The sequence below is a fragment of the Sciurus vulgaris genome, assembly GCF_902686455.1.
Source record: "Sciurus vulgaris genome assembly, chromosome: 11".
Lineage (NCBI taxonomy): Eukaryota > Metazoa > Chordata > Mammalia > Rodentia > Sciuridae > Sciurus > Sciurus vulgaris.
The window spans coordinates 49,383,416-49,400,212 of NC_136472.1; the positions used below are offsets into that span (position 1 = coordinate 49,383,416).

Sequence of the window (16,797 nt, forward strand, 5' to 3'; positions counted from 1 at the left end):
GACCACAACACAATAATACTAGGTGATTTTAACACGCCGCTCTCACCACTGGACAGATCTTCCAGACAAAAATTGAACAAAGAAACCATAGATCTCAATAACACAATCAATAATTTAGACTTAACGGACATTTATAGAATATACCATCCAACCAAGAGTGAATACACTTTCTTCTCAGCAGCACATGGATCCTTCTCTAAAATAGACCATGTCTTATGCCACAAAGCTAATGTTAGCAAATACAAGAAGATAGAGACACTAGCATGTATTCTATCAGATCATAATGGATTGAAGTTAGAAATAAATGAAAGAGTAAAACACAGAAACTATTCCAACATCTGGAGATTAAACAATATGCTATTATATGATGAATGGATAACAGAAGATATTAGGAAGGAAATTAAAAAATTCTTAGAGGTAAATGAGAACAAAGAAACATCATATCAAAATCTCTGGGACACTATGAAAGCAGTACTTAGAGGGAAATTTATTTCATGGAGCGCATTTAATGAAAGAAGTAAAACTCAACAAATAAACAACCTAACACTACAGCTCAAAGCCCTAGAAAAAGAAGAACAGAACAGCACCAAAAGTAGTAGAAGACAGGAAATAGTTAAACTCAGAGCTGAAATCAATGAAATTGAAACAAAAGAAACAATACAAAAAATTGACAAAATAAATAGTTGGTTCTTCGAAAAAATAAACAAAATTGATAAACCTTTAGCCACACTAAGAAAGAGAAGACGAGAGAAAACCCAAATCACTAAAATTCAGAATGAACAAGGAAATATCACAACAGACAGGATGGAAATACAAAACATAATTAGAAGCTATTTTGAAAATCTATACTCCAACAAAATAGAAAATTTCAAAGACATCAACAGGTTTCTAGAGACATATGAATTGCCTAAACTGAATGAGGAGGACATAAACAATTTAAATAGACCAATTTCAAGTACTGAAATAGAAGAAGTCATCAAAAGCCTACCAACAAAGAAAAGTCCGGGACCAGATGGGTTCTCAGCCGAGTTCTACAAAACCTTTAAGGAAGAGCTCATTCCAATACTTCTCAAAGTATTCCATAAAATAGAAGAGGAGGGAACCCTCCCAAACTCATTCTATGAAGCCAATATCACACTGATACCTAAACCAGACAGAGACTCATCAAGGAAAGAAAATTTCAGACCAATATCCCTAATGAACATCGACGCAAAAATTCTCAACAAAATTTTAGCAAATCGCATACAAAAACATATTAAAAAGATAGTGCACCATGATCAAGTGGGTTTCATCCCAGGGATGCAAGGTTGGTTCAACATCAGGAAATCAATAAACGTAATTCACCATATTAATAGACTTAAAGTCAAGAATCACATGATTATTTCAATAGATGCAGAAAAAGCATTTGATAAAATACAGCACCCCTTCATGCTCAAACACTAGAAAAAATAGGGATAGTGGGAACATTCCTTAACATTGTAAAGGCCATTTATGCTAAGCCCATGGCTAATATCATTCTAAATGGTGAAAAACTGAAAGCATTCCCCCTAAAAACTGGAACAAGGCAGGGATGCCCTCTTTCACCACTTCTATTCAACATCGTTCTTGAGACTCTGGCCAGAGCAATTAGACAAACCAAAGAAATTAAAGGGATACGAATTGGAAAAGAAGAACTCAAACTATCCCTGTTCGCTGATGACATGATTATATATTTAGAGGAACCAGGAAATTCCACCAGAAAACTCTTAGAACTCATAAGTGATTTCAGTAAAGTAGCAGGTTACAAGATCAATGCCCATAAATCCAACGCATTTTTATACATAAGTGATGAATCTTCAGAAAGAGAAATTAGGAAAACTACCCCATTCACAATAGCCTCGAAAAAAATAAAATACTTGGGAATCAATCTCACAAAAGAGGTGAAAGACCTCTACAATGAGAACTATACAACACTAAAGAAAGAAATTAAAGAACACCTTAGAAGATGGAAAGATCTTCCATGTTCTTGGATAGGAAGAATTAATATTGTCAAAATGGCCATACTACCTAAAGTGCTATACAAATTCAATGCAATTCCAATTAAAATCCCCATGACGTACCTTACAGAAATAGAGCAAGCAATTATGAAATTCATCTGGAAGAATAAGAAACCCAGAATAGCTAAAGCAATCCTTAGCAGGAAGAGTGAAACAGGGGGTATTGCAATACCAGATCTTCAACTCTCCTACAAAGCAATAGTAACAAAAACGGCATGGTATTGGTACCAAAATAGAAAGGTAGATCAATGGTACAGAATAGAGGACACGGACACAAACCCAAATAAATACAATTTTCTCATACTAGACAAAGGTGCCAAAAATATGCAATGGAGAAAAGATAGCCTCTTCAACAAATGGTGCTGGGAGAATTGGAAATCCATATGCAACAGAATGAAACTAAACCCATATCTCTCACCATGCACGAAACTAAACTCAAAATGGATTAAGGACCTCGGAATCAGACCAGAGACCCTGCAGATTATAGAAGAAAAAGTAGGTCCAAATCTTCACCTTGTTGGTCTAGGACCAGACTTCCTTAACAGGACTCCCATAGCACAAGAAATAAAAGCTAGAATCAACCACTGGGATAGATTCAAACTAAAAAGCTTTCTCTCAGCAAAGGAAACTATCAGCAATGCGAAGAAAGAGCCTACAGAGTGGGAGAATATCTTTGCCAATCATACTTCAGATAGAGCACTAATCTCCAGAATCTATAAAGAACTCAAAAAACTCTACTCCAAGAATTCAAATAGTCCAGTCAACAAATGGGCTAAGGAAATGAATAGACACTTCACAGAAGAAGATCTACAAGCAATCAACAAACATATGGAAAAATGTTCAACATCTCTAGTAATAAGAGAAATGCAAATCAAAACCACCCTAAGATTCCATCTCACCCCAATTAGAATGGCGATTATCAAGAATACGAGCAACAACAGGTGTTGGCGAGGATGTGGGGAGAAAGGTACACTCATACACTGCTGGTGGGGCTGCAAATTAGTGCAGCCACTCTGGAAAGCAGTGTGGAGATTCCTTAGAAAACTTGGAATGGAACCACCATTTGACCCAGCTATCCCACTCCTTGGCCTATACCCAAAGGACTTAAAATCTGCATACTACAGAGATACAGCCACATCAATGTTCATAGCTGCTCAATTCACAATAGCCAGACTGTGGAACCAACCTAGATGCCCTTCAATTGATGAGTGGATAAAGAAACTGTGGTATATATATACAATGGAATATTACTCAGCCATAAAGAATGATAAAATTATGACATTTGCAGGCAAATGGATGAAATTGGAGAATATCATGCTAAGTGAGATAGGCCGATCTCATAAAGCCAAAGGACGAATGATATCGCTGATAAGTGGAGGATGACACATAATGGGGGGGAGGGAAGGGTTAGAGTTAGGGTTAGGGAGGGGGGCAAGTATGGAGGAAGGAACTACTGTATAGAGGGTAAAGAGGGGTGGGAGGGGTGGGGGGAAGGGAAAAAATAACAGAATGAATCAAACAACATTGCTCTATGTAAATTTATGATTACACAAATGGTAGCCTTTACGCCATGTACAAACAGAGAAACAACATGTATCCCATTTGTTTACAATAAAAAAAAAATAAATAAATAAAAAAAAAAAAGATTGACTTTTTTTTAATTTCACAGAGGGCTGGCAGAAGACAAAGAGTCCACCAGGCGGAGACTAAAGACTTGTCTACTCCTGGCACAGCAGTCAGCAACAAATGCAGGTTCACATTTTGTTCCCCTTGTTTCCCCAAATCACAGAAGAGTGATGCAAAAGTGCATTAAGGTAGATAGGTTTGTGTCATAGCCATGGAAGCCCTATTTTATGTAAGTGGTTGCTGGCAAACCTGCCCAACATTTGCTCTGGAGGGAGATGTAATATCTGGTAACCTCAAGAGTGAACGAATCTACTCCAGAGGGAGGGTCTCATAATATCTTTACAGCTTGATGAAAAAATATTCCGAGGGGAAAGAAAATTGAGATCTTTGGTAAAATAAAAAAAATTCTAAAAATTAAAAAAAAAAAAAAAAAAAAACTGTACAGAAACAAGAAGGAACTATGGAGAATTTTTCTCCAAACAGGCCAAAACATCGATAAGGTTAAATTCACCTGAAGCATTAAAATATTCCATCTACTGAACCATAACATAAGGTGTAGTGAATTTCACAGGACTGAAATAACACAGAGTATATTCTTCTATCATAATGAAATTAATGAGGAAATCACCTACGTGAGAGAAATGTGGAAATTGGCAACATTTAGAAATTAAACAAAAAATAATGTATGGGTCAATCAAAGAAGCATCACACTGAAAATTAGAAAATATTATATGTTGAAAGAAAATGCAAACAATTTATATTGTTAATATAGCTAAAATAGTAAAGTAAAATTTATAAGTTTTCTTGATAAGAAAAAAAATCTAAGATCAATGATTTTATCTTCCATGTATGTTATGGAAACGAAGCTGGGGGACAAATTAATCCCAAATAAGAAGAAGGAAGAAGCTATGGAAATATGACTATAAGCAATGAATTAGAAACAAATAATATAAAAATAAATTCTCATATTATATTTTTAAAGATCAATTAACACTAATAAACTTTAGCTTGATCAGGCCTAAAAGACAAGGTATAAATAACCATTATAACGAAAGTAAGAGTATATTGAAAAAAAATTTCTGCCATTTTAGTTTCAATGTATGAGTGTGTACGTTTGTGTGTGTGTGTGTGTGTGTAATACAACTATCGATGTTTATGTGTGAATGCATCTTGAATTATACACCAGAGCTGTTTGCTATTGGCAGTCTTTCAGAAGCAGGAAAGAGATTTGCAACTGGGGTCAGAAAGAGAAATGTATTTTATTGTATATTTGTTTTAACTCAATCCTTTATGCAACCATTTGAATTTTTCCAATAAATAGGGACTAATTTAAAAAAAAAAAAAAAAAAACCTAAGGTCAGGAAATTTTCACCTGATAAGAGTTAAACAGGTAAGGGAGTCTTCATTAAAGACTATTTTATTAAGGAAAGAGAAATCAATTCCCCTAAAAGAAAAGGCAGGGGAGATAATAAGCACTGAAGTGTCTTAGAGGAAAAGGTCTGGAAAACATTGAAAGGTTGGTCAATAAGGTTGGACCATCTGTTTGCTGACTGATAATTATGGAAATCCTATCCTCCTATAGAGACTAGGAGTTAGGGGTACAATCTTTCTTGTATTTCAGAGAGCACTCAGATCCTTGAGAAAGGTAGTTTGGTTTGTAAAAGTGCTAAGAGACTAGGATAAAATGTACATCTTGGAGAGGAAGGGAAAGAAATTACAATTTCAATTTTTCTTATGTAAATGCAATATAAACTCATTATTAAAATTGAATAACTGAAAATATCAAGAATGGCAATAATGTGGGATAAACTTTCATATATACCACATAAATATATATGAATGTAAAATGCATTCCTAGCTGGAATTTTAACAATATTAACTAATATTATCATTTGACCAAGCAATTCTATCCTTACTTTTTCCTTAAGGCAAATGAAGACATATGTACACATAAAGAATTATACAAGAATGTTTATTCATAATAGCAAAAAAAATTGGAATCAACCCATATACACTGATCAATAGGCAAATCAGTGAAAAAATAATGGAAAGTGATTGGAAAATATGTAAAGCATGAAAAGTGTTTTAATAATAATTAAAAACAAAATCTCCTATTGATGCAGAAAAATTCTCCACAAAGGCAGAAGAAAAGGAAAGTGGTTTTTCACTGAGTAAACATCAACACAATTGAAATATGTATCACAGGTACTATGTTAAAGAGTGGCTAATGAAAAAGAAAAAAGAAAAAGGAAGAAATCTCACCACAGTGTATATCACAGCAGATACATTCCATTACTTTCATGTTGATTGTTCTTATCTAAAGAAAGGAATAACAGATCTTTTAATGAACAAAGAGCTATATCTTAAAACCAAATGCCTATACATTAAAATACCATGAAGACAGGGAGACAGGTGCCACCCTTCCGGATATTTACTAAGAGAAAGCTACTAAGTATCCAAATATACTTCTGTGATACAAAACTCCCAAGAGACTTATTTGCTTTTTGAAAAAGTTGTTCATACATCTCAATGAGACAGAGGTAGCACTTAGGGTTTCAAGATTTATAAACTAAATTCTAAAGCGTAATTCTAAAGAGTAGGAGATGGGTAGTTTACATTTTGCGACAGAGATAATTCACTTTTATCTTTATAGATTTGCTTTTAATCTTTTAAAATGTCATATAATGAAATAATACTTAAAAAGGAGTGAAGTACTGTTTCAGTCAAGGACATGAGATGATTTTAAAGACATTGTGATATGCAAAACTTGCATAATTCATATCCCATTTATTTGAAACTTCTTAAAGACTATAAAAATATGAAATTATTTGTTGCTTAGATCTAACTGTGATATATAAGGTTGGTTGGGAATGAATGGGTACGATAGAACTTCTGAGGTTTATGGAAATCTTTTACATCTCAAATGAGTGATTTATTACATGGCTGCATTTGCTTATTAAAACTCAATGCAATGTGCACATTATAAGTAAATTATTCATCTATAAAAAATAAGCCTGTAAGAATATACATAAAAATGTTAACTGTAGTTTCTGAGATATTAACTGTCACTTTATATCCTTTCTTTATGAAAAGTTTGAAATTTTTCCAACGAGCAGGAATAATTAATATAATGCTGGGGAAAAATTGAAGTGTTGGTATGAAGATCCGATCAGTAACTTGAGCATCGTCTGTGAATTTACCTGAAATGAATCTGACCTTCCATCCTACTTTTCTAAATCGGCATCTACATTTTAATCAGATGCCCTGGTTATTCTGCTTATTCAAATATTTCTGAATAGATTAAATTTTCTCATTGCTCCTGGAAAGACTGGTGAACCCCAAATATCAGGAACGAGTGGAAATTTCTATTAAACTGTATTTATGAGGCTGGATTAGACATATAATAATGAATCTTATGTTCTGTCCTCTCAGTTGATAAGAATACCAAGAGTCACTGAGGAGGCAGCCAAGTGTGCTGATCTCGACTTTCCATTTTAATGTCTTGGAGGCCAGAGTCGCATCTCATTGAACAGCAAAAACCCTCCAGAAGTATAACCAGAGAGGCCCGAGAAGCAGGAAGAGCTCTGAGAACCACGGCCAAGCTTTTCTCGGTGGTGCGCGGCTGGCAGCAGGTGTTTGGTAGTACCTAGGCTTAGCCGTAGGCCCTGCAGCACTGCATCCCGGTTGCACATCCGCTGCAGGTCTTTGCCTCTGGGGGCGGAGCCGAGCGGCAGGGGCGGGACGAGGTAAGGAGAAAGGGGGGGCGTTGCCGCAGAGAGGCGGGGCCAGCGGGGGCGGAGGGACGAGGCGGGCGGAGCCGTGGGTGGGGGTGGGGCGTTGCCGCAGGGGGCGGAGCCCACACGAGCCGCTAGGGCCAGGGTGGGGGCGGGGCAAGCGCCGAAGGCCCGGGACCGGTGTCGGATCGCGCATTTAGCGCCGCCTGTTCTGGGGCGGGCGGGGTCTGGGACCCCTTGCGCGTCTCGATGGGGCTGTGTTTTCCCTGTCCCGGGGAGTCCGCTCCTCCCACGCCCGACCCGGTGAGTAGCGCGGTGTCTCGCGCACCTGTTCCCCGGCTGGGCGCGCAGGAGGCCCGAGCTGCGTGCAGCTGGGAGGCGGTTATACTTGGTGGCTGTTGTACTTGGTGGCTCGGGCCTGGGAGCCGGTCGCTGGGACCTGGGTGAAGAGGAAGTGTGGACCTCTACCAAGGGCCCTTGGGAGCCTGAGAGAGAGAGCAAGGCCTCCGCCTCCTTGTTGCCCTCTCGGCTTTTTACCTTTGGCTGACTGGCAGATCTGAATGTGTTGGTGGTGTACACAGGAGGTGCTGTGTATGGGCCGTTCTTGGCGGTGCGGTTGATGAACTTAGGGTGCAAAAGGAAAATTCTCTCTCCGTCAAGCGCTCATGTTCTAGGAGATGTGTATTTTCCTCTGTCTATACGAGCTGTTTAAAGAAGGTGCTTAATAAAGTCGCTTATACCCCTGCGCTTCATTGGACATTTTATTAATCAATGATTCTCTTTTAGTGTTTATTTGATTTTTAAAAATTCTTCCTTTAAAAATATTGTATATAAGTTAACGTGTACAATTTGTAAGATTTGCATATTTAGCATAAATACTGGATGCCCATTTAATTTGAATTTCAGATAAACAAGGAATACATTTTAATGTAGATTTCTTCCGTATAATATTTGGCATATATCTTTATAAAAATAGTTATCGTTTATCCAAAATTCAAACTTGAGGAGGTGGTATGTAGTATAAAACAATTGTACTTCTTGTAACTTTTTGTTGTTAACAGTATCTTTACATTAGTGGTCCTTACAGGGAATTAATAACAACCACAAAAACCTAAATTCCTCTCATTTCTTCTATAGTTAAAAATTAACTGAAGAAATGAAGTATTTAGGGAAGTACTTTAACTCTTCATTCATTAGACTATGGGTACTGAAAAAGCATCTGATGTGGGAAAGTTCAACTTGTCTTGCTTGCTGCTGTTGCTTTTAAATGAAGTTAATTTTTTTTTTATCTTGCTTTTGATAAAATGCTACTGTCAGCGTTTGTTAAGCCCTCCCCCCATCCTCAGGCTATACCCTCTTCCCTTGATAACTATTCACTGTTGGATGTCATTATGTAAGTGAAGTTTTTCCTGAGCTGTCTAAATGTTTTCCATTATACTGCCTGCACCTCCTTTCCTTATTTATCCACCATGCCATTGATGTTTTCCCCCAAACATGACTGAATTCTGACATTTACTTGATTATATTCCTTTCTGTGCCGTCATTGGAATTTATGTTCATGTGGGTAGAAACATTTATCTGTGTTTTCACTGCTGTGTTCCCATCACCTAGAAAAGCTCATGAGGTAATGGTGAGAATAATTTGTCCAATGGATGAATAACTATATCATGGTATAGGAGAAAAATAAATTATGAATAGCATTCATACTTTTAAAAGTTAATATTTTTAACTAAATGATATATGGTATAGGAAAATAATATTCACTGTTACCCAACTTGGAATAGTATCACTCATCAATATACTTGTTGTACTCATCTGACACAGTTATCAACCCATTTCATTCAGGAACCTTTCCTGAAAACACCTGCCTATTTCTTTCTTCTTTTTTAACTGGCAGCTCCAAACTGTGTATTTCCCTCCTTATAATTTTAATACCATTTGCTTTATTATTGTCTTGTTTTCAAAAAGAAAGCCCTTTTTTCAAAAAAATAGATTATTATATAGACCATACTACTTACATTTATTTTAGCATGCACTAATTTAAAGGTATTTTGATTTGGAAAATGAAATTCAGAAAGTTGAGTGTTTTATAAATTTTCTAATAATGGTGTTTTTGTAGTTTTGTTTTGGGGTGGGGCAACAGGGTCTCCATAGTTTCCCAGGCTAAGCTCCTAGATTCAAGGGATCCTTCTTTTTTAGCCTCTTGAGTAGCTGCAGCTACAGACACACACCATTCCTGGTTTGAATAATAGCATTAATTGTGAAATATTTTGAGTCAATACTGAATCTTTTTATAGTTATATTACCTATAAAATATAGGTGTAAAATTTGTACATGATAACGTTAGCTTTTCTTTTGACTTTTTAAAACATTTTCTTTAGGAAGAGAAAAGAGCAAAGCTTGCAGAGGCTGCAGAGAGAAGACAAAAGGAGGTGAGATTAAAACTAAAATTATGCCTACTTAGATAATTAAGTTTGCATTTCACTTTTTATAGATATCTATTACTAGTGGTAATGTTCCATCATGTAAATGGTGTCTGATATCCTAAAAATATGGGTTTAAAGGTAATACTTTTCAGTATTATTTCTGTATTTCAATATTATTTCTTTATTTCTATATTCCTTTCACTATTATTTTTGTATTTCTATTCTGAATTATATTATTTAATATAAAAAATTAGCCTATAGAAGTTTTCTGCAAATTGAGATGCTCCTATAATAATATTCTTCCTTGGGACAAAATTGTCATGCTTTGTAAAACAGTAACAAATGTGAAGAAAGTTTAGGGGGAAATTTCGTGTGGTTGCAAAATATTCAGTTACATAAGGCTGTTGTAGAAATGTTCTTTGTTACCAAAATAAACCCACTCACCACCCTCAAAGAAAAACCCCAAAAACAAATGAACAAACACCTTTTATACAGCAGATACCAATATTTTTTACAACCTTATTAAATTTCTTACAGGCTGCATCTCGGGGAATTTTGGATGTGCAATCTGTGGAAGAAAAGAGAAAGAAAAAGGAAAAAATAGAAAAACAAATCGCTACTTCTGGGCCCCCACCAGCAGGTGGACTTAGAGTAAGTATTAAAATTTACTTACGGTTTAATTTAACTGGCATTTTACAAAACTTAAGTTGCAATCCATTCAATAATTTCCTCTGAAAATGCATTATGAGAAAAATTTGAAGTAACTTAAAAGCATGTGTGGGTTAAAAGAAGTGTCAATTTATCTTAACATTTGTTGGGATAGATTTGCTCTTTTTTTCCTAAAGAGAAAATAATAAACTTTTCTTAATCATCTTATTACTATATTTTAATACAGTCATACTTAATATAAACTTAAATGTGTCAGAAATTCAGGCAACACAGAAAAATATAAAGAACAATATAACATTCAACCAAATTCATTGCCATTTTGACAGACATCATTTGTAATCTCCATTTACACATCAATCATTAAATTCTGTTTTCTAGCCTAAATTTTTTCCCTCTATGATTTGGGATTGTTGTTTTTCCCATTGCCATTCATTGTCATAGTTATGTAAATGTTAATTCTGACCACAGGGTGTACAGGTGTGAGCTCTGCACACATTCCTCCTAATGTATCTATTGCAAAGGGAGACACAGGCTATATAATTGTGGAGAAATTATTCAGGGTCCCTGAATTCTGGAGTCTTTACTGTGTAGCAATAGCATGTGTCTTACATGTTATAACTCAGGAAAATAATGTTTCAGATATTAAGATTTATTCTTGGTTCACTTTATAGGAAGTACTTTTCTAAAGTAAGTCTATTTGTTAAAGGGACAATGTCCTCAATTTCATTTATATTTACTTTGTACATATTTATGAGTGTTTTTTTTTTTTTTTTTTAGCTCATTTCATGTTTGCAATTCAGTTTTGGTTTTACTCTTAAAACTGCACTCTTCCCACCCACCCACCATCACACACATATCTGTATACCCCTAAATTGTAAGACAGGCACTTGAGGAGTGTCTTTAGAGCAGAGTTGATTCTGGCTCAGTAATATCATGTAGAGATAAGAGTTATCTATGTTATTTTACCATTGTAAGTTACTTCATTTAATTTCAATTAGTGAAATTAATTTTTTTCTTTATCATGAATTTTTAACAATGTGCAAAAATTGATTTCAATGTTAAAATTCAAAATGTGATCATTGTGCTATTGTTTTTTTATCTCTGTAAGAGCAAAATAAATCTAATGCAAAGTTGGGAAATGACAAGGTCAAAACTTCATTATAATTATAGTTTCAATATTCTTTAGAGATAAAGAGCTATGTTACTAGGTTTAATATGGGGTTATCAAAAACAAATAAAAAATATGAATGGTAAATTATAGAACTGGAAATGATTTTGAGATCCACTGTTCCATCAAAGCAGAGATACTTAAAGTTATATATACTCCTATAAAAAATACTTTAATCTACATACAGTCAGAATTAAGAAATCCTTATTTTCCATGTGCTAACCTAATAAATTTAATATCTGCTTTTTAAACTCTGAGAAAGAAAGGGGCTTATTTAATTAAACCTAAAACTTCCATACCTTGAAGTATATATATTAAAAAGAAATTAGGCTTTATATTACTTCTGGCCCCTTCCAAAGTATTTTAAATAGAAAACATTTCCAGTGTTAAATTTAGTGTTTCTTTGTTTTTCTTCATGTGCTGCTTCTTTTTTTTAACAATGCAAAGAAAAAGTATTTATTACTGGTTTACAAAATGACACTATACCAAAGTCTCTAGCCCTTTTATCCATCCTATTTAGTAAGTATGTATAATTTCAGAAACAGGTAAATAAATATTTGGTTGTTCTACAGGGCCAAGAAAAATTTGCTTTAAAAATACTCAGTTTAACCTACCACTGTTCATCTAATACCACAAGTTACCACAGTGATGTTTACTTGGGATAAAAATCAGCAAAATGTCAGCTTAGAATTCAATCTGACATCTCTTATAGAAGCTCTAGGTAAAAATTATCAGTCAAATTCTGTCATCAGAGAAAGTTCCTGCGGTGGGTATAGTTTCTGCATTAGTCATATCTTTGCAGAACTTGATTGAATGGAGTCCTTCAATTCCAGAGGCAGATTTCCATTCAGGTGACCTTGGACCCCAGTTTCTATGGTGATTACTTCATCACCATAAGGTCATGAAAATTGTTTTAAAGGGAAGAATTCTAATTATTATCTATTTTTAAACATTCCAGTAATTTCTGAATAACTAAAACAATAGAATATTACTCAGCTATTAAGAAAAATGAAATTATGACATTTGCCAGTAAATGTATGGAACTGGAGAATATCATGCTAAGTGAAATAAGCCAGTCCCAAAAAACCAAAGGTCAAATGTTCTTCCTGATATGTGAATGCTAACCCCAAACAAGGGAGGGAAAGTATAGAAGTTCATTGCTGCTTTTATAAGAAATCTTTCTTAATCAATTAAAAATGATTCTTGAGTCCATCCAATGGGACAGTGGCAGGAATATTTTCTCAAAAAGAGTGACTCACTCTCAGAAATCATTACTGCTGCCCACTCTGGGTTATTTTTCCTTGGGATAATCACTTCTGCCACAAACACACTGGTTTCAAGGGGCATTTTCCTACAGCATATCCAGAGCACGGCATTTAAAAAAACATTTTGGAGGCCGAGGGATAAGAGAAGAGAAAATACAAGGTAGAGAGAGTATCTTAATCCTCAAACCTTTTGTTAGAGCTGCTGTTGGCTGATTCCTATAAAATAGCTAGAAAAATATTTCCTTTCCCTGACTTCATACTTCATGTATTCTGCTCTGCCTTCTCTCAGGGTGGCTCAGGAAAGCTGCTCCAGTGGATGGAGTCTTGACTGCATCTACCCCACTGCAGTCTGGATGAGAGCTCCTGGAGAGCAACCTTCCCTGGGTTTTATGACTCTTGGGATGAAACAATGCAGGACATCCTGTTTCTGGTGGGGTACTGGAAGACCACTGTCTCTTCTGGTCAGTCCCTCCCTGTTTCAGGATGGTATGTTGCAGAGCATTTTATAGTTATTCTTAAAAACTACAGGCAGAAAAGTAGGGAGAACTGGTTCTGTTCAAGGCTACCCATAAAACTGTACTGCAACTAACCATTGATCTGCTTAGATATTTTTTTTATGCATTTAAACCATAGTATTACCTCATCATATTTGACCATGACATAAAGTTTCATTATTAGTTGTTACTCATAAAAATCATTTTTCATTTCTATATCCCATGTTGTTATTTTTACATATTTATTCATTAAAATTTTGTGACATAACTTTAAATAAAAATTTACTGTTCTCTATTTTTGTCTTTTCTAGTGGACAGTTTCATAAAGCATAACATGAATGAGAGAGTCTACTGCCAAGAGTTGTTCAACATCTGCAATCAAATTGAATTCCTTAATTTAATTTCTTCTTTTTGAAAACAGGAAGAGTCAAACTTTGTAATATCAGTGCCCTTAAGTGCAGTGCTAAATCCATACTGAAGATATTGGAAAAACTTGATTTTCAAGCTCAGAAATTAGTCAGACCTTTCATTAAATTCTTATTTCCTGTGTTTGCTCTTCTATAGAAAGTGAGTGGTTTATTATTTTTTTCATAGTTGAAATGTGAATCGAGGACTGACTCAGTGGAAAGAATGCTTGCCTACCATGTGTGAGGCGTGGGTTCAATTCCCAGCACCACAAAATATATGTGTACACATCTAAATAGTATATATACATGACATGTAAAAATACTGCATACATCTCTAATTTTAAAATTTGGATTACAGTTCCTTCCTTTATAAAATGACCCACTGCTTATAGTTGTGCTGCATAACCTTATATTGGTTTTACTTCACTACATATTTTTGCTTAAACTTATGGACTTAGTGCCTTTAAAATGGTCATCAGGGAAAATCTTGAAAATTCATTTGAAGGGCTTATGTGAAGAATGCTATACATTTTTATATCTTGGTAATATTTATAGGCAAATGTTGAATTTATTTATTTTATATGTCTATAGCTTATAAAATTAACAGATCATTTTACATTATAATAAAGGTTTTCTTTGCTGAATTTAAAATTATATATTAGTACCATCAGGGGGCAGTGATGTACTATTGTGTAATAACAGACTCAGCTCTTTAAAACTGTAGAAATTGATGAGCTAAATTATCTGGATGAATTATGAGAGGGAATATATTTGTTTAAATTTCATAAACACCTTTATCCTTTTGTATTTATTAAAGAATACTTATAAGATTCATACAGTTGTAAAATTGCCAAGTATGAATATAAGAAAGAGCAACATGTACGTATAGTATTCTACTTAAAACATAAAAATATCATTTATTAATTCTATATGATGCATAGACATAAAATTTTTAATTTTTCTTCATTAAGAACATGAGTTTTATAGTACGTTAGGTTTTTTTCTTATTGATACATAATAAGCTAAAATAGAAGAATTACTATTAACCATCATGGATGCTGACTCTTCTAAATGGCATGGTCACATATCTGAGCACTAAATTAGAATTTCTAGATCCTAAATGCCAATAGAGGCTACAAATTAAATAAATCAGCCCTCTTGATTTACAGAAGGAATACAGAGCTACTATTTCACTCGTTCTTCCCACAAGGCTTCTATTAAATGCAATGCATTGTACATGGTAATTTTAAAGAGTTTGAACTCTTAATATAGGTCTCATGACTTCCTGTGGGAAAACTACTTTTTCTGTTATGGTATGAAATATTCTATAAATAGCCTGTGAAGACAAAGATAGCTTCAGTTTTCTTTATTCTTTAAAAGATGAATGATGTTTTTGTCATAGAAGGTAGTTAAATTATTGAAATGCATTTTAGAAACAAAATTTTGGACTTTAAAAGATGATTCATTTCTCCAACACAGAGAAAGGATCATTAATAGCTGAATGGATACAGAACTAAAGTATGTGATCCTTGACCTGTGCAAAGCCTTTCTCCTCTGTTAATATAAGAATGATTTTCCCTTCACTGTGTCTTGAAGAAGTAGAGTTTGGTGTACAAACAAAAGGATTACTTCAGGGGACAGCACCCTATTCCTTAACACTTTTATCACAATAGCATGCTTTAGTTACTGTTGAACCATGAGTGAGAGGAAGGGGTGTTGCTGTGTTGCTTCTGGGGGAAAAGGGGATATGCTGCTCCTGTCAAACATGACCTGCCTCCATGATGTGACCCACTTTCCTCAAAACACATGCACTACAGGGACAAAATGGTGTGATAACTCAGATATTTAAGAATATTGTTAGGAAAACGAAGACCAAAGGGGAAGCTAGATGCTTAATAAGAAACTAGTAAATGACTACTTTCCTCATAAAGTTATGGATAAGTTCCTATGAAAAACGTAAGTGGGAGTGAATTTCCCCTCATTCACAACTTAAATCTTACATAACATTATAATGCTTAATGTACCATCCAAATTCCCTGTCCAGAATACTAAAAATTGGCATAGTAAGATGCACACAAAATTGCTATCATGTTACTATGTAAAATGCTTAAACCAAACCTTCTTAATTTGATTCACTGAATTATTAATATGGCTAATAAAAAGCTCTATGTTATTACACAGCTCCTTTGTGACACATTGCATATTTTTAAAACATCTATATGTGATTCTGTTGTTTGACCAATTGTATTTGGAATGTGATTTAATAGTTTTACCACATGGTTTTGTTATAAATTCTGTATTGCCTTTGGAGGATATAAATATAAATTTTTAATATAATATTTGGGCTTTGGCCATCTCTGTTTACCAAAATCTTTACTACATCTTAAATAATTAGCACATGGGTTGGTGGTTAGAAATGCATTTCTTTGGGATTAGCAACAGCAAGCAAGCTAATGACTGGTCATACAATCTCTAAATTTATGGATGGGTGTGCTTCTTTGTTTATACTTTAAGGTAGAAATGATGTTATTACTCTAGTTTTTTAAGAGAAATAATAGTACAAGTCCTGTCTATCATCTTTGGTATCCTAGGAGAATTGACATAAGCTGTGAATTTTCCTTTTTCCAAAAGTTTGACTTGTTTCTTTCCACTGATAATTATGTTATGTCCTTAGAAAAATGAAAGTGTATCTTGTGAATTTTGAAAAATAATTTCTGCGTAAATAGATCAGCAAAAGGCAGAAAGGTATGTCTACCTATCTGAGATTTAAGTTATGATCCTTTAAGATCCCCAGGCAAGCTTTAAATGTTGTATATGTTCTAAGCTTGTTCACTTATGATAATGAGGCCCTTTGATTTTCTAAATAGCACTGACACAAAGCATTTGTGTGTATAACAGACTTTAAAGAACTTTTTTTATTTTGACACACCTGTGTTCTGATAATTGTTCTTCCAACAACTGTTCTTTTGTTC

General features: G+C 34.5%; 1 protein-coding gene and 1 long non-coding RNA gene across 2 annotated transcripts in view; one reads left to right on the forward strand and one right to left on the reverse strand.

Moving 5' to 3' along the window:
- Nucleotides 1-7,534: 7,534 nt before the first annotated feature.
- SVIP (small VCP interacting protein) lies at nucleotides 7,535-16,162 on the forward strand. Its single transcript, XM_079101893.1, has 4 exons — nucleotides 7,535-7,699; nucleotides 9,778-9,828; nucleotides 10,360-10,473; nucleotides 13,730-16,162. The coding sequence occupies exons 1-4, from the start codon at nucleotides 7,646-7,648 to the stop codon at nucleotides 13,742-13,744; spliced, it is 234 nt and encodes a 77-aa protein (XP_078958019.1). The 5' UTR covers nucleotides 7,535-7,645; the 3' UTR covers nucleotides 13,745-16,162.
- Nucleotides 15,405-16,797, reverse strand: part of LOC306638667 — a 356,225-nt gene continuing 354,832 nt past the window's right edge. The window contains exon 2 of the long non-coding RNA XR_013757526.1: nucleotides 15,405-16,584. This is a non-coding gene — a long non-coding RNA (uncharacterized lncRNA). The remainder of the gene's footprint in view (nucleotides 16,585-16,797) is intronic.